Below are 27,668 nucleotides of genomic sequence, written 5' to 3' on the forward strand. Positions count from 1 at the left end.
ATCACCTGTCTAATAAAATACATAATTTATTAAAGCATCTTTGGTGTTTCCATGGCTTCTATGCAAAAGCTATTACAATTATGAAAATATGTTTTTGGTGAGTTCATAATGTAATACATTTCTCATAATGTTAAAATTGTTATTATATTATGAGCTCAAGATTTTATTAAGTTTTGAGAAAATTATTACATTGTGGACATTTTATTACAATAATAATGTAATACTTATTACATTATGTGCAGTTTTTACATTATGTGCGAGTTGCTACAATATAAATAAATCTTGTTTTTTCCTTAGGTATATTTATTTAAACAACTTAAAAAAGTTTAATTTTAAGTGAACTAAATATTTGAGGACTCATTTTTATTGTTGAAACATTTTATAAACCCCATCTTAGTCTTATTAGAAAATGCATTTTCATATTTTTCTTGTCAAACTTGTTTTTCCTTTAGGTTTAAATTTAATTTAATGTAATTTATTTATGTATTTATTTCTCCTTGGCTGTTTCTTGTACACAGAATAACTGAGCTGATGGTTTAGTAGTTGATGAAACTACTGTATAAGATTACATAAGGTACTTCTGACACACTGTTTGGAATGTAAATGTTTATTAACACTTTGCAGGATTTTTACCCCAAAATTTCAAAAGACATGACAAAAATGAATATATAACAATAATAAATAATGTGCAAGAAACATAAAACAAAGTCACCCTCCATGAGGTGTGTGATGTGCTCTATTAGTGTAACAGCAGATGGCAGCAGAACACAAACCTACTGAAGGTCAGTATCGGCACTGACCATCTGTTTATGAGTGTTTATACACCTTATCGCAGTGTCCTTTGCTCCTACGGTCCACTCCGCTGACTTTCGCTTTCATCTTGTGTTGTGGCATCCATTAAAGTCCCTGAGCGATCTCATCTACAGGTCTCATCATGTGTCAGGATGTGTTCAGCATCATTTCTAGTGTTCATCAGTATCTGCTGTGCTCATCTGTCGCAGTCACAATAACGTCCATCCAGATTCTCATGGCTTCAGCGCTGTGGGCTACGAGGAAAAAGAGCCGCTCGTATGTTTTCACACAGAAGGTGAGACTGGGCCGCGGAGACTGAGAATGACAAAATGAGAAACGTTACTACAACAAACACAGTCAGCGTGGGAAATACAGAAATGTGTCAAAAAACTGTTTATACTGCTATACAATAACTATGTGATTTTAGGGTTAGGGTTACAGTTTTGTGTCTGTCGTTTAAGATTGTGGTCTGTTTTTCCTCCATATGAGGAGGCGTATGAACTCACTGTTGTAGCTGTTCGTAGATGATCGTAATAAACCTCCTCGATGGCCTGAAAGTAAATGACCCCTTTGAGTTTCTTCTCATCTAGTTCTGAGAAAACAACAAGAAGAACATTGAGATTTCAATGAGAAAGCAGCAGATATTCATCAGATTTCAGCTGAAGTGTAGGATACACTTTAAATACTTTGTGTGAAAGGTTAATCTAGCGATTCACAAACTTTTTGTCAGCCGAACCCAGTAGATCTCAAATATTTTCTTGCAGTCCTCCTAGGATTAGTTAATATTTCAATAATTTAAGTACAAATTTGCATGTTCACGGTTCTCTGATGTTGGTTAATGGTCACATTCAGGGTTATGATAGTTAACTAAAACTATTAAAGTGTTAGTTCACCCAAAAATTAAATTTCTGTCTCTGAATGAAAACTGCGTAGGATAATGACAGGGAAGAGACGAGTTTGATGAATAAAGTCATTATTTTTTTTTTTTTTGCGCACAAAAAGTATTCTCGTCGCTTCATGACATTAAGGTTGAACCACTGTAGTCACGTTCACTATTTTAATGAATAATGCTGCTCTTAACTCTGAAACACACATAACAACAGACTATATACTTCTTTAACTTATTCCCTGCCACTGTTTTTGATTATTTTCACAAAAATTTCATGGACCCCAGAATATTTTGTTGTATGAATATCTGAACATAGTTGTTTAACTATTTATATGCTGTTTAATGTTGATGATTTTACATATGCATATGCTTACTTATGCTATCACTTGTTTCTGCACCTTGTTCGCCTGTGTTTTGATCAAGAGATTCAGTACTCTTTCAGAAGGTGTGTCATAGCGCCCCATAGCGTATAACAGTGAAAACACGGAAAGACATGAAATCTTTGGTGGGGAAGTGCTGTCTCATAAAAGACGAGATAACTCATCAATGGTGGGGAAAGAATTAATTATTAAATCTTAGCCTTTGATTTGATAATCATTATTTGAGTTTTATTTTGATTAATTGTGCAGCCCTATGTGTTTATTACATTGTTAGGTTGGATTTAATAATTATTAGCTATTCATGAACTCATGAACCCGCGTTTGGTAAACTCTGTGTTAATGGATGTGTTAATATGTTCTCTTGCTCTATTTCTGTGTGACGTGTCACTCTTTTCCTCACCGGTGTAGTATGCCAGTCTTTGGTGGTCCAGATCAAAGATAAACCACCTCCTCCTCCACGTCTTCACTCGACCTCCACGCTTGGTTAGAAAACCGCCACACCGCCGGGGAGACAAATTAACTCCCATGCACCCCGTCACGTTGTGACCCAGAGACTCCACGTGAGCGCGCAGGTCAAAATTCGCCGTCAGAGAAAGCGGGACACCCTGCTGCACGAACAAGAGGAAATAAACACAATTAAAGCACAATCGAAATAAAAATACAAATGCTCAGATGGAAACACGCAGCATTTTATGTGCTGATTTTGGGGGGACAAACAGATTCTACAGAATGGAGTTAAAAATAGTAAAATATATGACATTTAATGAGGGGAAAATCTGAATGAGCACAGGCATGAATTAGATTTGAGATCCATAGCAGAAGGAATGATTTTGAGGTCACACAAAAGACACTTTATATTCAGTAATATTATCAATTTGACTGCACTGTCACTATCAGATGAGAACAAAACTTGAACTGAATTGAGCTGAATATCAACACTATTGTCTTCTGTACAGCTGCTTTATAGCTGAATCAAAATTTTTTAACTGAATGACCTTTGCAACATTGACACTGTTACTGAACTGAACTGATTTGACATTATGGCACTGTTTACACCTGGTATTAAGATGCGTTTTGGCTGATCGAATCACAAGTAGACGAGGGAGACGCATTCCCGTTTACACCTGGTGTTTAAATGCGTCTCTTTTGTCCACTTTCAACCACTTCTGTCCTGATCTCTTCGAGGGGAGGGTTTATGGGCGGGTAAATGTATGAGCTTTTTCAGATCTTTCGATCTAATCGAAATAAGCTCACACAGTTTACATATGAACGCGCCTGGAGATGACGTAAAAACATACGGAGAGCAGCAGCTTTAGTTTCAGCTCTGATATCCGCAAGACCGGCCGAACGCTGTGAGTGTGTTAGAAATCAGGAATGGTGAGAGAACATTGTGCTTGGTATGTATTTCGTCTTCAAATCAAACTTGGGTCTTCAGCCGACAAAGTTTAAATCCTGTCTGTCTAGCGCACTTCTCATAATGTTTACACATGAAGTCAGTAGGTGGAGAGTAGGTGGTCTTTTAGTGGCTGTTCGATCACATTTGACCACATAAGCGTTTACGCTACGAAAGCAATCCGGTCAAATGTGTTTTCATCTACCTCTGGAAGTGATCAAAAGTGGACAAGCTCAAAGCATTTTAGACCCCGTTTACACCTGTGTTTAGCGTCGTCCACTTGTGATCGGATTGACGAAAATGCATCTTAATACAAGGTGGAAACAGGGCCTAAATCTGAACTGAGCTGAATCATGAAACTATTGTCTTCTGTAGAGCTGCTTTATAGCTGAATTGAATTTGTTGCAAAGTTGAAATTAAAATTGACTGCAGCAAAATTGAAATTGACTTTGCAACATTGACGGTATTATTGAACTGAACTGAATTAACATTAAATCCGACTTGAGCTAAATAATGAAACTGTTTTCTGTAGAGCTGCTTTACTGAAATTGAATTTGCTTCATAATTAATTTTGCAACATTAACACTGTTATCTTCCTGTTTATTACTGTGAAGCTGCTTTGAAACAATCTGTGCTATATAAATAAATGTGACTTAACTTGACAAAGCATCATATGACTTTAGAAGAGTTGGAATATAAAGTATGAGTCATATGGACTTTGAGTTTGACAGTATTTATCACCATCCACTTTCATTTTATGTAAAACGGAAGCTCGGACATTCTGCCTTCTGTCTCCATTTGTGTTTCATGAAAGTAAGAAAATAATAATTAAGGGTGATTAAATGATGTCAGAATGTGTATTTTATTTTAGTAGTCTCATAATCATCAGACGTACCTCCAGCGTCCTGTGCGGTGAGTTTGTTTGCAGCTGCTCCTCAGCATGTGGCTCTAGTTTTGATTCATCCGTCTGTATTTTTAAAGATTGCAGCTCCTTCTGTCTGTGTTGCTCTGCCAACAGCCGCTGACGCTCCTCCTGCATCGAGACAAACGGAGACGAGAAACTGCCGTCAGTCTGTGTTAGATTGGATTCGTTTGGAAATATTTTCATTGGTGGAAAAACAACATATGAACTGGCCAAATTTAGTCAGCAGCGCTCAATAATAACTTTCACTTCATCTCTAGCTTGTGTCCTAATTTAATGTGAAACATGGGATTGTGTCTAAGGATATTGCTGACTCTTATGGCAAACTGCTTGCAATGCTCCTTATTTCAAAGTAGGCCTGTGTCGATCATGAATTTTGTGCAGATGATTAATTTTCATACAAATAAATGCGATTAATGATTTAATTTTTTTATGTCACTTACAGTTTAAGCCTAATATGTTATTTTTGTACTTGGAATCATACATAATAATAAAAACTATAAATAAAAAAAATCTATAACAAAGCTATAAAAAATAGGCCCATATAATTTAATTTAATGCTGTGAAAATAATATATATTTTTTAATTAATTAAGAGCAACATAAACAGTCAAAATGGCAGTTACAAAACAAAAATGAAAAACGAAGAAAAATGAAAGAAAGAAAAAGAGATTGTTAAATGAATTAAAAATATGTAAATAAAATATAAATAAAAATTAGTTTATAATATATAATATAATATAATATAATATAATATAATATAATGCAGTCTGATTAAACCCACAAACCTTCATTTCGTATGAAGGAAGACCTTTAACTTTCTTTGTGTTTTTTATATTCTTTGGCAAAATGGGATAGAATTTTAAACTGCACAATTATTTCGGATATCTCAAATAATTGCGTTTAGATCGAATAACCTTGATCAGACGATCTTTCTATGTGACTTTGGATTAAAGTATCTGTTAAATGAGTAAATGCAAAGGTAAATGTTATTTATGGAACTGCTGCATGAAAAATCGTGTGGCTGGTCTAAAAATAAGACATGATCATATGCACCCGAATCACAGCTGAAGACAAGAGTCAGCATTGAAATGATATTATAAGAACAAACAAACACAAGTCTCTTGTGAGCTCTTTAACACTGATGATGACCAAGGGTCAATTCTTCTTGTATTTTATGGTTTTGTAAGTTTTCAGTGATACTATGATCAGTATTGTTGTGGTTGTGTCGGGTCAGTAACTCACTCTCTCTTTCAGCAGACGTTCCCGCTCTGCTTTGGCCTCTCGGAGTTTCCGTTCGATCTCAACCAAATCCAAGAGGCTCTGAGGGCTGCAAAGATGAAAGGTCACGTGATCAGATTTTTTTTTTGCATTATTATTATTGTTGTATTTTACTTTAATTTTCTTTTAATTATTTTATTTATCTTTTCCACTCTAGTTTGAGGTGGTTCTGATATTTATTTCTGTTTGTTAATAAGTGGATTTTAATAAAAAAATAAAATGTTCCCACAGCAGAACCAGCCAGAGCTCTCATTCATAATTACATCAACAAACACAATCATTACTTACAGAACACTTTATAATAAGGTTCCATTTGTTAACATTAGTTAACTACATTTCTTAACATGAACTAACAATGAAAATGGTAATTATTTCATACCAAAACCATATGCTGTCATTCAGTGGATCAAAAAGAGTCACAATACACATCGTTTCAAAGCAACTTTACAGAAAATCATGGTGTTAATGTATATATCTAAATATTTTCATGACTTATAGTTTCATTTAGCAGATCAGTAGAGATTTGCTATATAGCATATATTGCTTTACGTGAGTGTACTCTGTGTATGCGAATAAAGTTGGATTTACTTCTATATCCAGTTTTAATATAATATGCACTGTAAAAAGTGACAACCTGCAACTGCTACCTTAAAGAGCTATTTCTACCTGATTTAACACAAAAAAATGAATTTTGCTGGTTTAAAAAATAAATTTAGAATGTTAAATAATATTTTTGACTTGAATAGAACTAGTTAATTTAGATGTAGCCATTTTTAGGTTACCATCGTTTCAGTGTAGTTACATTTTGTGATGATACAAACAATTAAGCAGTTGAGATTTGCTATATATATATATATATATATATATATATATTGTATATATAGTAGGGGTTGCACCGACTAATCGACTAGTCGACTTTAATGCTCTGCCGTGATGCTTTAAAGGGTTAGTTTACCCAAAAATGAAAATAATGTCATTTATTACTCACCCTCATGCCGTTCCAAACCCGTAAGACCTTCATTCATCTTCGGAACACAAATTAAGATATTTTTGTTGAAATCCGATGACTTTTCCTCTCTCAAGATCCTTTAATGTACTAAAAACATATTTAAATCAGTTCATGTGCGTACAGTGGCTCAATATTAATATTATAAAGTGACAAGAATATTTTTGGTGCACCAAAAAAAACAAAATAACGGCTTATATAGTGATGGCCGATTTCAAAAACACTGCATCAGGAAGCTTCGGAGCGTTATGAATCAGCGTGTCGAATCATGATTCGGATCGCGTGTCAAACCGCCAAACTGCTGAAATCACGTGACTTTGGCGCTCCGAACCACTGATTCGACACGCGGATTCCTAACGCTCCAAAGCTTCCTGAAGCAGTGTTTTGAAATCGGCCATCACTATATAAGTCGTTATTTTGGGTTTTTTTGGCGCACCAAAAATATTCTCGCCGCTTTATAATATTAATATTGAACCACTGTACTCACATGAACTGATTTAAATATGTTTTTAGTACCTTTATGGATCTTGAGAGAGGAAATGTCATTGCTGGCTATGGAGGCCTCACTGAGCCATCGGATTTCAACAAAAATATCTTAATTTGCGTTCCGAAGATTAACGAAGGTCTTACGGGTGTGGAACGCCATGAGGGTGAGTAATAAATGACATTATTTTAATTTTTGGGTGAACTAACCCTTTAAGCATGATGTCGACTAGTCGCTGGTCATAGCCTATAGAGGGTGCAGCAGGATAAAGTCCACATTTTCGCTCCATATCCAACAGTTACTGACAAATAAATGCATACTCCAATAGCGCTCCACAAGATATATTTGATTATACCATCTGGATTCTCAATATTGATCGGATGAATGCTTGTTTTAAACAGCTTATTGTACACTTAAGTTAACTGCCATTCTAAACTGCGCTGTTACATTACGCACACACACATAGACAGTAGCGCGCAAATCGCGCGTGCTCACAGAATCATTTAGTAGCGCAGAAATGTATTGTGAACTCTGTTCTGTGATTTATCAATAAAATAGCTTAGAAACTGAAAAGTTCTAGCATATATTTGTTAGTAACTAAAACCCACAGCTTCACTAGAGAGAAGCTGCCAGGTAGAATTAATTCACACACTCGCTCTCTTACTATGCATTCATATAAGTGTAATCTTTACTGTGCTACATTATCTGTATCTGATTTAGAAAAAGAACTGATAAAAATAAGCTGTTATGTAGGAGAAATATTTGTGGGCAGCGTCATATCATATGCCATAGCTGTGCACAAGGCAACCTCAGCTCGCCTCGAGGTTCAGACTTAGGGCTCGTTCACACAGAACGCTTTTTTGCTTTCAAAGACGCAAGATGCGGGCAGTGAAATCGGGGAAAAAACGCAAGATCTCGCGACGTCGACTCGACTTTAATCACATAAATGTCAACTTTAAAAAATCTGAAGTCGTTCAACCCCTAATATAAAGTATATATCGCTTTATGTGAGTGTACTGTATCTATCTGAATAAAGTTGGATATACTTAAATATACAACTTCATATATATTGCTGGGCGTAATATAGTATAATATAATACTACATTATAATATAGAGATAGAGAAATTGAATTTAATTAAAGCCATTATTGTCTAAACATCTTCCCTTCTGGCCAAGCAATGAAATTTTGTGCCAGGTTTGATGTGATTTATTGGTGTACATGCGTCATAACCGAACATGACTCACTAGTATCTGATTTACTTAGTTTAGGTCTATTTCTCACACAAATCCTTTGACTCAGAACAGAAGATTAGAAGACACAAGTCATTTGGACTATTTTTATGGTACTGTTATGGTGTATTTTGTCCTTTGAAATTTGACAGTCCTGGAAATTGCTGTTGTATGGAAACAAACTGCAATAAAAAGTGCAAAAATTGTGTAAAAATTCCCCTATTATGTTTCAGGGTATCAATGACAGCATACAGGTTTGAATGAAATAATGACTGAAAAATGTTAATTTCTTTTTAACTGTTCCTTTGATTTCACAGAATTCACCCACATGCAATCAGTTTAATATGTTTACTCACAAACCTCAGATTCATACACCTCAAATAAAAGGTTTCACACACCCATGTATACACACACCTGTTACAAGAACTTACACACCTGTTACAAGAACCCATACAGATGATTTAGTATTATAATTCAAAAACAAAGCCTGGCTGCAGTTTTGTGCCACTCACCTGGGCGCGCGGGAGGTGTTGGCACTGTTGCATGGCGCGTAAGAGCCGTTCCCATCGCTCTGCGCTGATCTCAGCCCATTACAATGTCCATTACTCAGTCTGTGGGTGGGATGAGGAAGGCGAGGCGACAGAGCCTCCGAGGTTTGTCTGTCTGGAGTCATTCGCACTAACACTGACAAATGAAAGCAACGGGACACATTACATTTACATTCAATCATCTATGTACTATGGGGTTGTTGCAATGAGATGGTGGAAAATGGACGTGGTTCCAACATTTAATGTGTGGTTAAGTAAGCTGGTGAACATTATACATTGAAAGATTATGACTTACCAATAATGACTTAGTTCAAAAGTTAGATTTATTTAAAAAAATACAGAAACATGTATTAGATCACTTGGATTTGGGAACATGATCACTTTATACTGGTCTGTATGAATGCACTGTATCATTTTTCTGTAAATTTTTAATTTATTTATTATTATTATTATTTTTATTTAGTTTATTAATCTTTATGTCTTCATGTTGTAACCACTGTGATCTTTTGACCTAAAGGGATTATGATTTCACTCTTTTTTAACTTTCGCTAGTGTGTAATGTTGCTGTTAGAGCATAAACAACATCTGTTAAGTTACACCGCTCAAAGGTCATGCAAAGGGAGATATTAAACAGAATTTGCTGTTTAAGGACTACAACAAAAACTCCGAGCAATGTAAGACTGAACACTGTTACTAACAATCTTCATTTTGGCTGCGTGAGATTCTCCAGCTTTGATGTTGTTGAGCAACCGAAGCACGAGCTGTTAAAGCTCCGCCCTCTTCTGGAAAGGGGGCGGGGAGCAGCAGCTCATTTGCATTTAAAGTGACACACACACAAAAAAAAACGGCGTGTTTTTGCTCACGCCCAAATAGGGGCAAATTTGACAAGCTATAATAAATTATCTGTGGGGTATTTTGAGCTGAAACTTCACAGACACATTCTGGGGACACCAGAGACTTATATCTTGTGAAAGGAGCATTATAGCTCCCCTTTAACTAGCTTTCTTGTATTTCACATATCAGGGATCTTTTACATTATTTTGTTTGTTATTTCTGTATATTTAAAATGTACCGCACTGTTGTTTTCATTTTTGGATCTCATGTTTGAAGTCTACGCCTTATTAGAAAAGTTTATATATAAAAAATAAATAATGTGATCTATTATAAAACTCAAAGTGTTGCCTTTACAGTAATGACAATGAGATTTTACCCATCTTTTAAAATCCTAAAAAGAAAGGTTTTCTATATTCTAAATAAAAAAATATTTTTTGAGGTCACATGATTTCATGAGATGAGAAACACAAGCAATATATCAAGCAACAGCATGATGAGTTATGAAATGAGGTTGATTCACTCTTAATAGGTGTTTTATTGATTAGTTGTTTGTGCAACACATCTGTGTCTCAACCTGTATGCAACACACACACACACACATACATACACACACACACACACACACACACACACACACACACACACACACTGTTAACTTTGGCAACTGCAATATTTCAAAATAAATTTTCTATAACATCATTTATAGTCCTGGACGTATTTTTCCATCCTTTTTCCCATCATCATCATCATATAAAAGGTGGTATCAAACAGGAAGTTCAATAAAATGAAGTCACGTCCCATAATTCAATCATTAACTCATAAGATTTCTTATAGACGAATTGGTAACACTTTACAATAAGGTCTCATTTGTTAACATCAGTTAATGTATTTACTGACATGAAATAACAACGAGCAATATATTTGTTACTGTACTTATTAATCTGAATTAATGTTAATAAAAATAAAGTCCTTAGTTGTTTGCTCATGTTAGTTCACAGTGCATTAACTAATGTTAACAAATACAACTTTTGATTTTAATAATGTATTAGTAAATGCTGAAATTAACATTAAGATTAATAAATGCTGTATAAGTATTGTTCATTCTTAGTTCATGTTAACTAAAGTAGTTAACTAATGTTAACTAATGAATCCTTACTGTAAAGAAGCATATGCTCCTTCACACACAGATACTGTTTCAAAGATTGTCTTTGTTTGATCGATTCCTTCATGAGATAAAAGACTGCCAGGATTATTAGAGACAAAAAAGCAAAACTGTGTGCAATTGCAGTGGCTCCACTCGCTTTTCCAGTATGTTGCAGCAACACGGACACACCTTAATGAAAACACTGACAAAAGCTTTTCACAACTAATAAGCCACGACATGCAGGACTGTCATGCCGTTTGGCTGTTGTATTTTCTGTTTTGTTGTTTTGCATGTTGCCTGTTGTTTGTGCATTCATCGTTTTGCACAATTTTTGTTGCTGTTTGACCTACTTATCGTCTGAGCGCCAGTTAAACTGCATTTCATCACACCAGATATTTGTGTACACGCATCATTGCAATAAAGCTCATTGGTTTGCTCACCTTGCGCAGAGAGAGGTCTATCTGAGACTTTCCTATGCGAGCTCCGTCTGCGGGGTAAACTGGACGCCTCCTTCAATGATTCCTAGGAACATGGTTTCAAACACAGTCAATGTGCTGACAGCAGCAAACTCATGAATCACTAAAGGTCTAGATGTCAAAGCATCTAATGCACACTCACAGCGTACCTGTGCTGCTTTGTGAATGGTCAGAGGACTGAGTGACATCATGCAGGGGGTGGATCCAGTGACGTTGGACCAATCAGTGAGCGGCTTCTTCTCTTTCAAAATCTACAAAGGCAAATGTCCTTAATGTTTAGCATGTGAGTGAGAGACACATCCTTACCGATGTTGTAATATTAGTTAGTCATAGAAATAGAGCATTTGCAACAGATTTTAATAAAGTTTGGCGTTAGAATATTGCTGTTGTAAATGTGATGAGCATAAAATATAAAGCACACACAAATATTGGGTAAAATTATCATTTAAATTAGATTTAATTTTTTTTATCGATACTTTTAGGTACTTTATTTTTATTTTTTTAGCTTTTTATCAACTCAAAAAATACACATTCAATTCTAAAAATTTAAAATTAGAATGAATTTAAACAAAAACACTTGGTGAGTGGCACAAAAATGATTAAGTATTGTATTTGTTTACCTGCATGTCATGTGACCAATAACCCCCACCAGAGAACCGTGAACATGCAAATGTGTTGTTAGATATTAACTTAAAATTTCAGAGGTGGCTTCAAGAAATTATTTTAGGTCAAAGGAGTTCGGCTGACAAAAAAGTTTGTGAACCCCTGCATTATGGGACGTCCTTCTCCATAATGGATACATGCAAATAAGGGATCTTAGAAGGCAGTTGTTCAGTTTGTAATCATAAAACTCATGCATTTTGGGAACTTCCTATGTCTCATTAAAATAGCGTTTTTTATTTATGAGTAAAAACAAACATTGGGGTGTTCTGGATGGTTGTCAGGGCATTCTGGGTGATTTCAGGTGTTTTCTTCCCCTTCTTGTGTGAAAATCCCTCCTTCAATGTGCATCTGTGGGATTTTTTCACCTGTTTAATGGTGCAGCAGGTGAAAATGGTATGCCTGATCACTTAATAAAGTACCAGGTCACCTCTCATCAACCAGTGCTGTCATCGTTAAAAATAAAAATACTAAAAAACATTCACATTAATTAGAATAAGTTAACAGAAATTAAATACAATATAAAAAGCAAACTTATTTTTTACTACAATTAATTAATTTACTAAAAATGTTTAAAAAACTAATAAAACAACAAAATTACTAAAACTTTAAAGGGGTCCTTGATTATGATTTCAGTTTTTTAACTTTAGTTAGTGTGTAATGTTGCTGTTTGATCATAAACAACATGCAAAGGGAGATATTTTCTTTTACAGAAATCGCTTTTTAAGGACTACAACAAACGGCTAGTAGGGACTACAATGAGCTTCTTCCCGGGTTAGTGACATCACAAACCCCAAAATGTACATAAACCCCGCCCCCAAGAACACACAACAAAGGGGGTGAGGCCATGTTGGGCTGCTTTAGAGAAGAGGAAGAGTTGTTGTAGTAGAGTGTTGTTGACATGCCGTCATTTTACGCCGGACTGCTTCACAAACGAGGGTCAATTCAACGCTGGATTTGCACAAAAGATTAACATGACGGCACATGCTAGTCGATGAGTTAAATCAACTCCACAGCAACTTCATAAATTTATCCACTAACCATTCAGAAACGTCCAGTTTCATTCTAAAAGTTGTAACTTCTTCCTGAGTCTCTCCATCAGTGTCGACTCCGGTTTGAACAATGTAAGGCTGAACCACCGTTACTGACAATCCTCATTTTGGTTGCGTGAGATTCTCCAGCTTTGTTGTTGCTGCTGTTAAAGCTCCGCCCTCTTCTGGAAAGCAGGCCGGGAGCAGCAGCTCATTTGCATTTAAAGGGACACACACAAAATTGGTGTGTTTTTGCTCACACCCAAATAGGGGCAAATTTGACAAACTATAATAAATGATCTGTGGGGTATTTTGAGCTGAAACTTCACAGACACATTCTGGGGACAACAGAGACTTATATTACATCTTGTAAAAAGGGGCATAATAGGTCCCCTTTAACTAAAATTAAAATGGAAAATATAACAATAAAAACCAATGCAAAATATTAATAAACATTAAGATAATATAGTAATGACACAAAAAGAACACTGTCCTCAATAAGACACATGATTTGAGGAATCATGGAGCACAAACGCTGCAGGCTTAACTTTAAGTACTTGTACTAGTAATTACTGACTTAGCACTAATCAGAGTAGTTCAGAAGTTAAACAGTACTGCAGCTTTAAGTTAAGCATCCCTCCCTCTGACTCACAGACACATGAGCGACTGCGAGGAACACATTCCCGTCTTTTTTTTCCTGCAGACCGCACATGCAGACAAATCAGTCATAATTCAGTTAGACAGTCCGTCATGTTACCAGTTAACAACTGCTTTATTCTCAATCCTGTCTTCTGTGAAAATCCTTCTCCACATTCTCTCTGTCTTTCCTGATATGTTGCATCTACGTGCCAGAATTTGATGTAACAAAGCAGATATACATCTCCTGAAGTACATACAGAAACACTCACCAGATGTGTGTTGAGTTTTGTAGGATATCTGCTCTCTATCGCTCTCTCCTCTCTCACAGTTCCTCTGGTCCTGCCCTTCTCTGGGAATCCTGCCCTCTCTGACTCTCTCTTCCCTATCAGTAATTCATTCCTCCACCTACTTTTTCCCTGACTCTAGTGTATCTATAATCACTATAACAGCTGCTTTATAGATGAAATGAACCCATTTAATAATTGATGATCTTTACAACAGAACTGAATCAACACCGAACAACACTGTTCCTGTTTTCACTGCAAAGCTGCTTTGAAACAATCTGTACTGTATAAAGCGCTTTATAAATACAGGTGACTTGACTATAAAATAATGTTGATTTAGTTGACCAAAATGTATTATTTGGTTAGTCGCAGAAAAAACACTAACCCTAACACTAACACTAACCTTAACTCCACATGAAGTGGTGAAATCATGCAGTCCGTGAGGTACAGGACGTTAATGGCCGGCCCTTGTGGTAATTACAGTATGCTGGTAAGAAATTAAGTAATTAAATTAATATAAATGTGCGATTAGTCCACTAATGGCATAAATGAACGACTAAAAGTCGACTAGAAAAATCTTTCGTCGGGGGCAGCCCTATCATGAACTAACATGAAAATTTTTATTAACTAACATTAACAAAGGTTATTAAATACTGTAACAAATGTATTGCTCATTGTTAGTTCATGCTAGTTAATGCATTAATGAGACCTTATTGTAAAGTGTTACTGTTTTTTTTATTAAATGTTAATATTAAATGAAAAACTAATATTTATTTATTATTTTTTTAATTCTGTTTAAGCTTTAGCAATTTTAATATTTCACAACTTAAACTAAATTACAATTTACTTCGCAACTAAAATAAAACATGTTTTTGTTATATTCTATTTTCTTTCTGTAAACATTTAATTTATTGTAACTAACGTAATTAGTATTTTTAGTTTTATTAATGATGACAGCACTGGTTGATGAGAGGTGTTCTGGTACTTTACTAAGTGATCAGATGCACAATTTCCACCTGCCGCACCATAAAACAGGTGAAAAAACCCACAGACGCACATTGAAGGAGGAACCCGAGACACAGACCAGAAGATCACAGAGATACAAGTTTTCACACACGTTTTCAGAAAATGTGAAAACCTAGTTTTCTACCTTTACTAAAGAAGAAGCGTATAGGACGTCTTACCCTCTGAGACTTGTGGAGCAGCTCTTTTCTCTCTTGCCTGAGGGAATTCAAAGATTTATCCTTTTCTTGTTCCATTTCCTTTAGTTGGTTTTCTAGTTGCTGGACTCGTTCCTGCAAGACAGCGACGTGATCATTAAAACGTTTTCAGCATGAACAGAAACCTCATATGAAAACTACACATTCAGCAATAAGCTTCGGTCTGGTGCGTTAAGGAGTCATGAAATTCTTGGTTTGGTTTGTGTGGCACTGATGGAATAATCTGCTCAAAGAGAGAGAGGAAAGCCAGTGTGGTGCCGCCCACCCGGCACACTGAGCTGACAGGTCAGGGTCAGAGATCTGTCAAAGGGAGCAGCTGAGTCAATGAGCACCTATGCACTGCTCTGACGCTCTCACCTTCTGCGGTGGGATGACGTGACAAAACTAGATCACTCCTATTATTCTCAATGGAGGCATCTACATATATATAGTAAAATAAATTCAATTAAAATGAATATTTTTAATATTTTAAACATCCTTTTAGTGTTATTATTTTCATTTGTTTATATATGTACGTATATATATATATATATATATATACTATATTGCCAAAAGTATTGGGACACCCCTCCAAATCATTGAATTCAGATGTTTCAATCACTTCCATGGCCACAGGTGTATAAAATCAAGCACCTAGGCATGCAGACTGCTTCTACAAACATTTGTGAAAGAATGGGTCGCTCTCAGGAGCTCAGTGAATTCAAGCGTGGTACCGTGATAGGTTGCCACCTGTTCAATAAGTCCATTCGTGAAATTTCCTCACTACTAAATATTCCACGGTCAACTGTTAGTGGTATCATAACAAAGTGGAAGCAATTGGGAACAACAGCAACTCAGCCACGAAGTGGTAGGCCACGTAAAATCACAGAGTGGGGTCAGCGCATGCTGAGGCGCACAGTGCGCAGAAGTCGCAAAAAAGTCAATAGCTACAGACCTCCAAACTTCTTGTGGCCTTCAGATTAGCTCAAGAACAGTGCGTAGAGAGCTTCATGGAATGAGTTTCCATGGCCGAGCAGCTGCATCCAAGCCTTACATCACCAAGTGCAATGCAAAGCGTCGGATGCAGTGGTGTAAAGCACGCCGCCACGTAACTCCAGAGACGTGTTCTCTGGAGTGACGAATCACGCTTCTCTGTCTGGCAATCCGATGGACGAGTCTGGGTTTGGTGGTTGTCAGGAGAACGGTACTTGCCTGACTGCATTGTGCCAAGTGTAAAGTTTGGTAGAGGGGGGATTATGGTGTGGGGTTGTTTTTCAGGGGTTGGGCTTGGCCCCTTAGTTCCAGTGAAAGGAACTTTTAATGCTTCAGCATACCAAGACATTTTGGACAATTTCATGCTCCCAACTTTGTGAGAACAGTTTGGGGATGGCCCCTTCCTGTTCCAACATGACTGCGCACCAGTGCACAAAGCAAGGTCCATAAAGACATGGATGAGCGAGTTTGGTGTGGAGGAACTTGACTGTCCTGCACAGAGTCCTGACCTCAACCCGATAGAACACCTTTGGGATGAATTAGAGCGGAGACTGTGAGCCAGGCCATCTCGTCCAACATCACTACCTGACCTCACAAATGCGCTTCTAGAAGAATGGTCAAAAATTCCCATATACACACTTCTAAACCTTGTGGAAAGCCTTTCCAGAAGAGTTGAGGCTGTTATAGCTGCAAAGGGTGGGCCAACTCCATATTAAACCCTACGGATTAAGAATGGGATGTCGAAAATCGAAATCGAAAGTAAACACAAGCGCACATTCAAATGCGATTTAAATACCCCGCATTTTGAAAGCGTCTCCCTGATGCATGCAAATATCTCCCAATATGAAAGCTATATCCGGCTGGGCTGTGTAGTTGTAACCATCTCTCAGCTCTGTATCATGATTGAAGAAAAAAATGGTCTCTATTTGCACTTTGTATATTGTGAGAGGACTTTGATTATGGTTGCACAGTTGCACTTATTGTTTGCTCTTAATAAGACTAAGATAAAACTGTTATTCATTTTTATGGTAACACTTTAAAATGAGGTTAACTTTAACATTAGTTAACTACTTTAGTTATAAACTAAGAAAGAACAATACTTCTACAGCATTTATTAATCTTACTGTTAAATGCAAAAGTTGCATTTGTTAACATTAGTTAATGCACTGTGAACTAACATGAACTAACAATGAATGACAATTTTTATTAACTAACATTAACAAAGATTAATAATGTAGCAAATGTATTGCTCATTGTTAGTTCATGTTAGTTAATACATTAATGTTAACAAATGAACCTTATTGTAAAGTGTTACCATTTTTTATATTCTATATTTTTATTTCTATGATCAGCTTGTGGAAAGGAGTTCATTTAGGAGGTCAAAGGTTGTAGAAGCTCATAAATCATGTACAGTTCTAAGGTCTGAAGAGACTCATATGAAATCATACAAGAGAGAAGCCAGTCAGTTGAGTTTGTCAAAACCTTTTACAGTGCTTCAGTATTGTTGTCTTTTACTGCATATGATAATTCATACTCAGAAAGTAGAACTGAAATGACATTCATTACAAGATGATTAGTAAAACATTTCAAATGCACCTGCAGACTATTTTTTAGTCATGTATTTCGTCATTGAGGATTTCTTAAAAATACTGTGTAAAAATCTCGTCTCGTCTCGTTCTCGTGAACTCAATCTTGTGTCTCGTCTCGTCTCGTGAGCTACCCGTCTCGTCACGCCCCTAATATATATACAAATAAAATGAACAGCACTAAAATTATTTATAAATTGTAGTTCTATTAATTTTATCTGTTTATTAAATAATTACAAACACTAAATTATTTAATTAAAAACCTATTATTAATAAGATTTTATGTATGAATATCATAAATGTTTTATATACACACACATAACCATATATATAAAACATAAGAAACATTTATGTGTGTGAAATAAATACATATATAAACAAATAAAATTGGGTTTAAAATATTAAAAATATTGTTTTAATTGCATTTCATCAACAGTACAGTAAAAACAGTAAAATTATAAACTATTCTATTTAAAAATATACATTTTATTTGGATTGATTACAATTTAAAGGGCAAACAATATTATAATATAGTGTAATATAATTATACATAATGCACATTAACAATATTTTAAAATATTAATTTTAATTTATATTGTTAATTTTTATATTTTTATAAATATACACACATTTTAATATGAATTAAAGCAGCTTATATGAGCATCACTGCAAACAGTTGCCATAGAGCTCCATGTAACCTGACTCAATTCAATGTCTCTCTCTCAGTCAGTCCAGTCTCTCTCTTTTTTGGCCCCTGACGTAATTACCTTGTGTACTGCATCATGTGACTGTGTTTGCTCTGTCAGCATAAGCAATGCTTACGCCCATGCTCAGTGTGGCAGTCTGCCTCTACTGATGACATAAAGGCCAAACAGAGTGTCCAATTTGGAAAACATTGATGTGTACTAAAGATACACTATGTTCCATTCAACAGGAAGTCTAGCATTCTAATTGGAAAACTGCAACTTGAAGTCAGACTCACAACCCTGATTTGGCATGAACTGTGCACCACTAAGGGTGATGTGCTTGTATAGTAATAAACATGAACTTTTAAGCAAATAAAATGAGAACCATTCAATAGTTTCCACAAGACAGGAGTATAAATGATCATGTTCAAGACGAGTTGTTGGTAATCTAGTTAAACTAGACTGAAACTTCAGTTAGATAAACTGCATTTCTTAAAACAAAGTTGTTCAGCTCACCTGAGATGTGTTACGTGTGTGCTGTACTCTGGTTATCTCTCGTTCTATGACCGTTTCGCTCTCTCCATTCTCTCCTTCTCGCTCATCTTCTACTCCGCTTTCCAGTTCGAGAATGTGAAACTCCATGTCTTCAAAAGTTCGCACTGTGGCTTCCAGCGCATCCTTGTCCTGAAAACAAAACACATACAGACAAAATTCTCATAAAATTATAAGGGAGTAATTTTTTCACCATTTATGACAACGCAATGCAGTCAAGCTTTTGTTTCTCTGCACCAAACGTAATTGCAAAAATAATGACTTGTAGCTTCAAAACAACACTCTTTCCCTCTGTCATTGGTCAGTCAGTCAGATAGTCCCAACTTCCGACGCCAAACTCAAGGGATTGGTTGAGTCAGAAGTCAGTGTCACATGATCCTCGAAATCTTGAGGTGTGTTCGACTTGAAGTGGGGCAGACCGATCGGTATATAACATCAAAGTACCACGAGAGTGATTAGAGAGCAAATAATCAATATCGAATCAAATCAAATCGGAATCGAATCGCAAGCTTGTGAATCAAAATCAAAACGAATCGTGAAATTTGTGTCAATAACCAGCCCTACTGATGGGTATTGCTTGATGTCTGCGTATGGAAATACATATGTTGACAGGCGGACAGGACAGAATGCAATGACTGGACGAACATTTTTTGGTCCTGAGACTTCCACAGAAGATATATGTACATGTTTTAATATTTAGACCACTTCTATTATAGATTGCTATCAGGATGTGAGGAGAGTTTCAACCAGTATAACAAAAAGTGTTTATGAAAAAAAATTGCCTACCAAACCTTTAATAATTGAGCAACAATAATAATTAACAACAGCAGCATATTATTTCTGAAGACTGGAGTAATGATGCTGAAAATTCAGGCTGTGTTATCAGCCACCCTTAGTTTGTCATCACCTGTTGCAGCTGAAGCAGCATCTGCTCCCGCTGGTCTTCTGGCTGTGAGGAAATCTGTTTCTCCATCTCCTCACACTTCCTCTTCATCTTCTCCACCTTCAGACGCTGCTCCTCCAGCTTAACACGCTCCTAAAGGAATGCACGTTTTCAGCTCAAACACAAATGAGGCTTTTTGTGCAACATGTGTAAATCAAGCTGTGAACACAGCAAATACAGACCTTCTGTCTGTTGGCCAAGCGCTGGCTCTTTCTTTGCATGTCCTTCTCTTGCAACACCTGCAGCTGATCTGTGTGTCTGCGCAGTCGCTCCTGCTCTGCCTGCAGTTCCCCTCGCAGCAGGGCGACCTCCAGCTGCAGCTGCAGAAGAGCAAACACACGGGTCAATTTTGCTGCACGGGTGAGTTGTTGGTGAGAACGCACCTGTTCTCTGCTCACCTCTATTTTCAGCTCCTCCCTCTGCTGGTCGAGCTCCGTGATGCGCTGCTGCAGCAGCGAGGGTGACGCTAGGTGCTTTGCTGAGTCTCCGTCTGCTTGTTTGACCCGATACTGGGAAAATGAAGAATGAGAGACCGATGCGGTTGAAATGGAAGGTAAGTTTCAGGACTGATTATAGGATGGAAATGTCTGTTTGAACAATGCTGAATAATGATCATATATAAAATGTGAAATAAAATATTATATGGTCTTTGGGTAAAAGAAGGCAGCATAAAATAAAATACATATATAAAATAATATAAAATCTTATCTGCTCTTTGGCTAAAAGAAGGCAGCATAATATAAAATACAAATATAAAAATAATATATAAAATAATATAAAATCTTATCTGCTCTATGGCTAAAATAATGCATCTTAGAAAGCAGCATAAAATAAACATATAAAAAATAATATATAAAATAATAGTATATATAAAATAAATATATATATAAAGATTTATAAATATATTTATATAAAGTTTTATATGCCCTTTGGCTAAAAGAAGGCATCTTAGAAGGCAGCATAATATAAAATATAAATATAATATATAAATAATAAAATTATATATATATAAAAATAAGATAATATAATGTTTTATCTGCTTAAGAGGCAGCATAATACAAAATATAAATTTTAAATAATACTAATAAAATAATAATATAAATAAATAATATAATATAATATAAAGTTTTATCTGCTTTTTGGCTATAAGAAGGCATCTTAGAAGGCAACATAACATTTACCTGTTCGCTCTCTGTGCTGCTACCCTCTGTGTCTGACTCCGCCCCCGAAGAGGCGGGGCTTTGCTCCACAGCCACTCGCATGATCCACGGGGATCTTCGGACAGGCTCCCACTGGCTCCTCTGTGTATCCATATTGTGTCTGGGCATGTCTAATTAAACAGGAGTGGAGACTAGTTAAGTATGGAGGTATGGAACATTTACACATTACAGTAATTCAGTCTGGCTCATGGGAGGCTGCAAACAAGTGTCAAATGACAGATGCTCAAGCTGACATGCACTGAACATGGTAAAAGTGAAATCCTGTTCTCAGACATGACTGGTAACCAGCTTATGTTGTCTTCTGGATGTTTCTTAATTAGATTTATCAGCAAAACTTTTTACATAACAGCTCTTAATCCTCAGGTGAGATGCGTTTCAACAAACCACAGAAAAGGCTGAAGATGAAAGCACAAATGAAAGACATTACAGCGACAGCAGGTTTTTCTGTAGCTTGTTCAGGTGTTTTTTTACACAATACCGTACATCAAGGCCACAGTTCACTGTAAATGGACTCTATGTGTTCATTGAAGCTTTTGTATTTGCCAGTCTGTGAGCTTCAGTTCTCTCCACCCCGTATCGCCCTCCTACACTCTTAACGGCACATCTGACGAAACTGAGTGTGGGAACAGACTCTCGGTACACCATTGTCCAAACCCTTTCCCACCCTCCCTCTGCCCTGTCCATCAGTCCTGCCAATGCCAAAGCCTTATTAGGATTCGGAGTGCTGGAGCCACACGGATAAATATAAAACTCCGATATGAGGAGTTCCAAACACAGACTGACACACAGAGAGTTCTGGAGAAGGAAGTGGCCTCTAAAATGTCACAGGCCGGTTTCATATTTCCACAGAGAGAGAGACTGGAGTCCTAGAATAACCACAGCCCCACTGAACAGGCACACACAATAGCTTGTTTAAACAGGAATTTAGCTTAGACCTTCATGACAAAAGCAGGTGTTTTAGTATGTATATTTACTACATGTTGATCAAAACTAGACGATGATAAATACACAGACTTGCTGCAATGCATTATAGGACTGCCTTCTCTGCAATGCGGCCTTACAATCTGACTAAAAGTAAGCGTGTTAGAAGGCAGCATAATATAAAATATATTTTAATAATAAAATAAAAAATAAAAAATAATAAAATCATATAAAGTCTTATCTGCACTTTGACTAAAAGAAGGCATCTTAAAAGGCAGCCTAATATAAAATATAAATATAAAATAATAATATAGTAAATAATAAAATATAATATAAAAATATAATTTGCCTAAAAGAAGGCATCTTAGAAGGCAGCATAATATAAAATATAAATAAAAAACAATATATAAATAATAAAATAACAATAGAGTAAATAATTAAATATAAATAATATATAAATAATATAGTAAATAATTAAATATAAATAATATAAAAATATAATTTGGCTAAAAGAAGGCATCTTAGAAGGTAGCATAATATAAAATATAAATATAAAATCATATATAAATAATATAGTAAATAATATAAATAATATAAAAAATATAATTTGGCTACAAGAAGGTATCTTAGAAGGCAGCATAATATAACATATAAATATAAAATAATATATAAATAATAAAATAATAATAGAGTAAATACAATGTAATTTAATAAATTATATAATATATATAATATTATAGATTATATAATAAATTATTAAAAAACATGATATTATAAAATAGAAATATAAAATAATTATATATTAAAAATATTATATAAAGTTTTATATATGTTTTTAAAGTTGGCTAAAGGGTGTTTTAGAAGTCAGCATAATATAAAATACAAACATAAAAAATAATATAAAATCTGATCTACTCTTTGACTTGACGGCATATTAAAAGGAAGAAATATAGAAATAAAATAATAATACATAATTAATAAAATAATAACAATACTATTACTACTTCTAATAATAATATATAAATAATATAATAAAGTTTTATCTGCTTTTTGCTAAAAGAAAGCATCTTATTAGGCAGAATAATATACATATTGTATATACAATATACAATAATATTCATAATATACACACATAATATAAATATAAAATTATATAAAATCTTATCTGCCCTTGGGCTAAAAGAAGGCATTTTATTTTAAAATAAAACATCTTAACATAAAATGCTACCTATGTAGACAGCTCACTAGGTGTTATAAAAACCAGGATGTTGTTCTGCAGCCATATCTGTCCTATGTGTTAAGACTAGTTTGGTTAACTAAGACTAGGCCACATGTGACGCCTACAAGCCTAAACAACACAATCTTATCTGCTCTTTATCTAAAATCCAACTAACATACTGTGTTTCAGAGGAGTGAGCACTATTCATGCAAGGTCTGAAGTCCAGAACCGATAAAGTGAAAATGCAGATGTGAAAGTTTTGAGTCACTAATAAAAGAAACAAAAAGAAACCCAAGAGTGAAAGTAAGAGAAAAGAGCCACAGGTACAACAGCATGGGTGAAACAAATGAGTTTAATGAGTGAATAATCATTTGTAATTGCAGAGGAGTGGCAGTAGAGATAAAATGTGGCATAAACATCCTGTTATATAACGCGCCCCTCCTGGTCATTTACTAACCACCGCTGGCTCTGACTGACGAGTCCAACTCTGTTCGCACTGACTTACTAATCATTTCTCCTTGACTCGGCAGTAACCCGCCACTAACCCATGAGCATTCCTTCCATGGTTCTCAACGATACAGCAAATAGGAACAGTGTTGTGTTTGCGCCGTCCGTATTGTGTTTGGCATCGGACAGAAGAATCTGTATGTCAACAAAATTTCTGCTACATCCTGCCACAAAACCCACTATTCATTCAACAAGACTTGGTTTCACTCCACCAAATCTTCTTGTAAAACCAGTTTAGATGAAAACCCAGAAGAAAAACCCTTACTGTGGTGCACACTTAGAAGAAAAGCTGCTATATAGAACCTTAAAGGCTTCTGTCAGGCGCTTCATATATATGGGTTCATTTTATGGATTTGGGTTCATTTTATGGATTTGGTTTTAATTAATTAATTAATGATTTTTTTACTTTGATTATTTTATGAATTAAACAGCTCATAAACAAACTTTATAACTAGTAAACAACTGAAATAAGCCGTTAGACATGAAAGTATTATGCAATCATTTAAGACACTTCTCCTTATATAAAAACTTTTTGGCATAAGAATTGAGTCAAGAACCCTAGAGTTCTATATAGAACCTCAACAAACCTTGTTTTCTAAGAGTGTGTAATACCATGGTACTGAATTACTACTTACAAATGGAAATTCTACTTGGTACTTTAAGACTATTGTGGCACTAAAATGGCTAATGTCCAAATATTAATGTATTACCATGGTTTTTGTCCAAAAAATGTTTTTACCCCAAATACTGCCATGGTAAATGCCCAAATAACATGGCATGACCATGTCCAATTGATCATTTACAATGTACTCTGAGGTACCTAAAATACTATGCCAAAAAAATTTGATAATACAAGTTCGTTTTCTGCAGTTACACTGAAAGAAAATTGGTGTGGGATTTACTTCAAAACAATTTTTACTCTGAAACACTCTGAAAACTGCTAGTAAATATAGATAATTACAAAGAAATGAGTACCGCATTGAATAGTTGAAGTTGAAAGACTGAAATAGTATTTTCTTGTAAAGCATACTTCAATAATCTTTGTTTTATTTACTTAATTTTTACAAAATCAATTTTACAGTATAACTGGAATGCTGTAAAACGTCATCATTCATCATTATTATAGATGCATATGTATTTGGTATATCTTACCTGTACAAAGCCGTTTCTGGCGTAAAGCTCTTCTCAGGACAGCATTCCTCACACCGACCGCTCAAACTAAACAACAAATGAGACACATACGTTCAACACACCTCGTTATAATTACAGGTGCAACACAACATTCTTCAGTGAAACGCTCATGAAATACAGTTGAACGGTGCAGGATGCCCAGATGTTTTCTCAGACGTGAGCCGTCTTCCCTGCATAGGTTGTCATCACTTTAGTCTGAGCGTAACAGGTTTCTGTAGTTTATCATAAAATAAACAATGAGATAACTGAGTGAGCACAGATGAGACCTGATGAGGTCAGTGTTCATTGAGATTAACCTCACAGGCCCTAAAGTAACCCTGACTCACTGAATATGCATGAAGAGATTAGTTAAAGGTAGGGTAGGTAATTTTTTAATAAACACTTTTTGTTATACTTGTTGAAACTCTCTTCACATCTTGATAGCAATCAATAATAGAAGTGGTCTAAATATTAAAGCATGTACATATATATTCTGTGGAAGTATCAGGACCAAAAAAAGTTTGTCCAATCATTGCATTCGGTGCCTGTCAAAATATGCACCCCCGAATTGGCGCTAATGTGAAAGCGAAAGTAAAATCCGCAGCATTCATAGTCTATTGGCACGGAGCGTTTTCAGTTCACTCCTATGGAAGCTCAACTTAACTGAAAACGCTCGCTCCACACCGTTATGAATGCCTGTGCGGCCATGGGCATTTTACTTTCGCTTTATCTTAAATTATTGATTTAAAAGTGAGGTGCAAAAGAGGGGAACGCCCCCCTCCCGGTGATACCGGTATTACTGGTATTTTCACATGTCGATTAGCCGGTGGGAAAATTTCCTCACCGTCACAACCTGTGTGACGTCCTCAGACTCGGATTTATGCGTTTCTATGTCAAAACTATCATTGCCGAAATAAATCTGCAGTAGTCAGGTGGTACAAGTAAGAGCTCTATAAGTTGTTTATGTTCATTATTATTGTAAGGTTATGTCCTTTGAGACATGAGGTAATTTAACAATCTCCCGTGAAGCTTGTCAGACTCTGCGGTGTGTGTTCATGTGTTTTAAAGGAGGCATGGCTTTGGAGACGCTCTGAAGGCAGGGTGGGATTTTATGCTTTCAAAGCTAGCTTGCTATTGCTAGCCTCTCCGAAATTGCCTACCCTACCTTTAATTTAGTTATTCAAAGAAAGAGAAGTGAAGACTGATTTGGAGAGTTTGATTTGGTTTTCAATCTTTAGATGCCATGGACCCTCAAATATGATCATCCTCGTGATTATATTTAATATTTAAAAAGGCAGCTATATATTTTCATGTGTAAAAAGTCCCAACTTATACTGTGAAATATTAATATAATGATAATATAATAAATACCTAAAATATTATTTGGAAAATATTTAGTTTCTATTATATTACATTATTACATTTTTTCCTATTCACTATAGCACTATTGTGACAGATTAGGGTCCAATTCTCACTATTAACTAACTATTAACTACGACTTGCAGCCTCAATAAACTCTTGAAATTACTGCTTATTAATAGTTAGTAAGGTAGTTGTTAAGTTTAGGTATTGGATTAAGGGTTGTAGAATATGGTCATGCAGAATATGGCATTAATATGTACTAATAAACAGCCAATATCCTAGTAATATGCATGCTAATAAGCAATTAGATAATAGTGAGAATTGGACCCTAAACTAAAGTGTTACCCTGTACTGTTATTTGTTTTAATCAAATAATTTATTATTTATTTATTTTACACTGTTTTTCTCTAAACTTTTTCCTGTGATCCAGTTTAAAATCCTCAGCTGTTAGACAGCTGATATAATGCTGGTTTATATATAATAATGACAGCAAATGAGTTGTATAAATAACACTTATGTTACATAATATACTCTAAATTTACTACAATGTGAAAACATCCGTCATTAAGGCAGAACTGACACAGTAAACATACATATTTATATTTACAATTAGCTACAGTATTCACAATATAATGCATGTGAATAAAACACATTATGGTTTCCAATACATATTTCCTGTAAGTTACATATTTCATGTAAACTAGTCTTATTGTGGTTCAGTGATGGAATCAGAAGATGATGCCATGGTAGTTTTATATATACAAATCTGTTGAATGATTACTATATCATATTATTTTTATTTACTCCTAAATATTTCAGAGACTACCATAGTAGTACCATATTTCATTGTATTTCATGGTATATTTCATATTTCAAGCCTCTTCTAAAACTGTAATTCAGGTTCTCCACTATATTACAAACCGACACTGCCTACTTGACCCAAGTTAAACCACTCACATGAGATCCCTGTCAAGAATCCTTCTCTCAAGAAATGAAATCTCTGAATCTTAAGTATGACTTACTATGTAATTTCGAGAGAAAGTAAATCGCGTCAATTTTATCGATAAATTCAGATATACGTACCGATCATACCTGTCCAGAACTTCCGCCTCAGATCCTTCAACGGTCCTTGTTTATAAAAAATACCGACAAAATAACGAGACAACAGTGATAAATAAACTCCGTGCTGGGGATTTAAACAGGCTTTTCCCGTAACATGTGAAGCGACAAGAAACGATATGGCCAGCGGGATTTCCAACTTTCACTCAGCCGTTGCAGAGAGAGAGAGAGAGAGTTAGTTTCAGCGAGTCACTGGCC

General features: G+C 35.4%; 1 protein-coding gene across 3 annotated transcripts; it reads right to left on the reverse strand.

Moving 5' to 3' along the window:
• Positions 1–591: 591 nt before the first annotated feature.
• Positions 592–27,668, reverse strand: LOC127497677 (pleckstrin homology-like domain family B member 3). Of its 3 annotated transcripts, none has more exons than XM_051866341.1 (16): positions 27,435–27,668; positions 24,972–25,037; positions 21,134–21,282; positions 20,351–20,461; positions 20,135–20,272; positions 19,917–20,045; positions 18,974–19,141; positions 15,178–15,288; positions 11,529–11,630; positions 11,344–11,425; positions 8,890–9,061; positions 5,621–5,705; positions 4,350–4,487; positions 2,462–2,666; positions 1,299–1,384; positions 592–1,107 (listed from the first exon to the last, which is right to left on the reverse strand). In XM_051866341.1, exons 3-16 carry the CDS (start codon positions 21,278–21,280, stop codon positions 973–975), a joined length of 1,809 nt encoding a protein of 602 aa, XP_051722301.1. In that variant the 5' UTR covers positions 21,281–21,282; positions 24,972–25,037; positions 27,435–27,668; the 3' UTR covers positions 592–972. The 3 variants fall into 3 exon arrangements, with proteins under 3 accessions (XP_051722301.1, XP_051722300.1, XP_051722299.1); XM_051866340.1 differs by having other exon boundaries at positions 2,462–2,669; positions 27,444–27,666; XM_051866339.1 differs by having other exon boundaries at positions 2,462–2,669; positions 27,435–27,666.

The sequence above is a fragment of the Ctenopharyngodon idella genome, chromosome 16, assembly GCF_019924925.1.
Source record: "Ctenopharyngodon idella isolate HZGC_01 chromosome 16, HZGC01, whole genome shotgun sequence".
Taxonomy (NCBI): Eukaryota; Metazoa; Chordata; class Actinopteri; order Cypriniformes; family Xenocyprididae; genus Ctenopharyngodon; species Ctenopharyngodon idella.

What these genes read in the sequence shown, in the direction of transcription:
- LOC127497677 (XM_051866340.1), bottom strand. Translation starts at nt 21,280, where the DNA reads ATGCCCAGACACAATATGGATACACAGAGGAGCCAGTGGGAGCCTGTC. An exon ending in GCTTGGCCAACAGACAGAAG is followed by an intron (nt 20,046 to 20,134) that starts GTCTGTATTTGC and finishes GCATTCCTTTAG; the next exon opens with GAGCGTGTTAAGCTGGAGGA. An exon ending in AACGTCTGCTGAAAGAGAGA is followed by an intron (nt 4,488 to 5,620) that starts GTGAGTTACTGA and finishes GTCTCGATGCAG; the next exon opens with GAGGAGCGTCAGCGGCTGTT.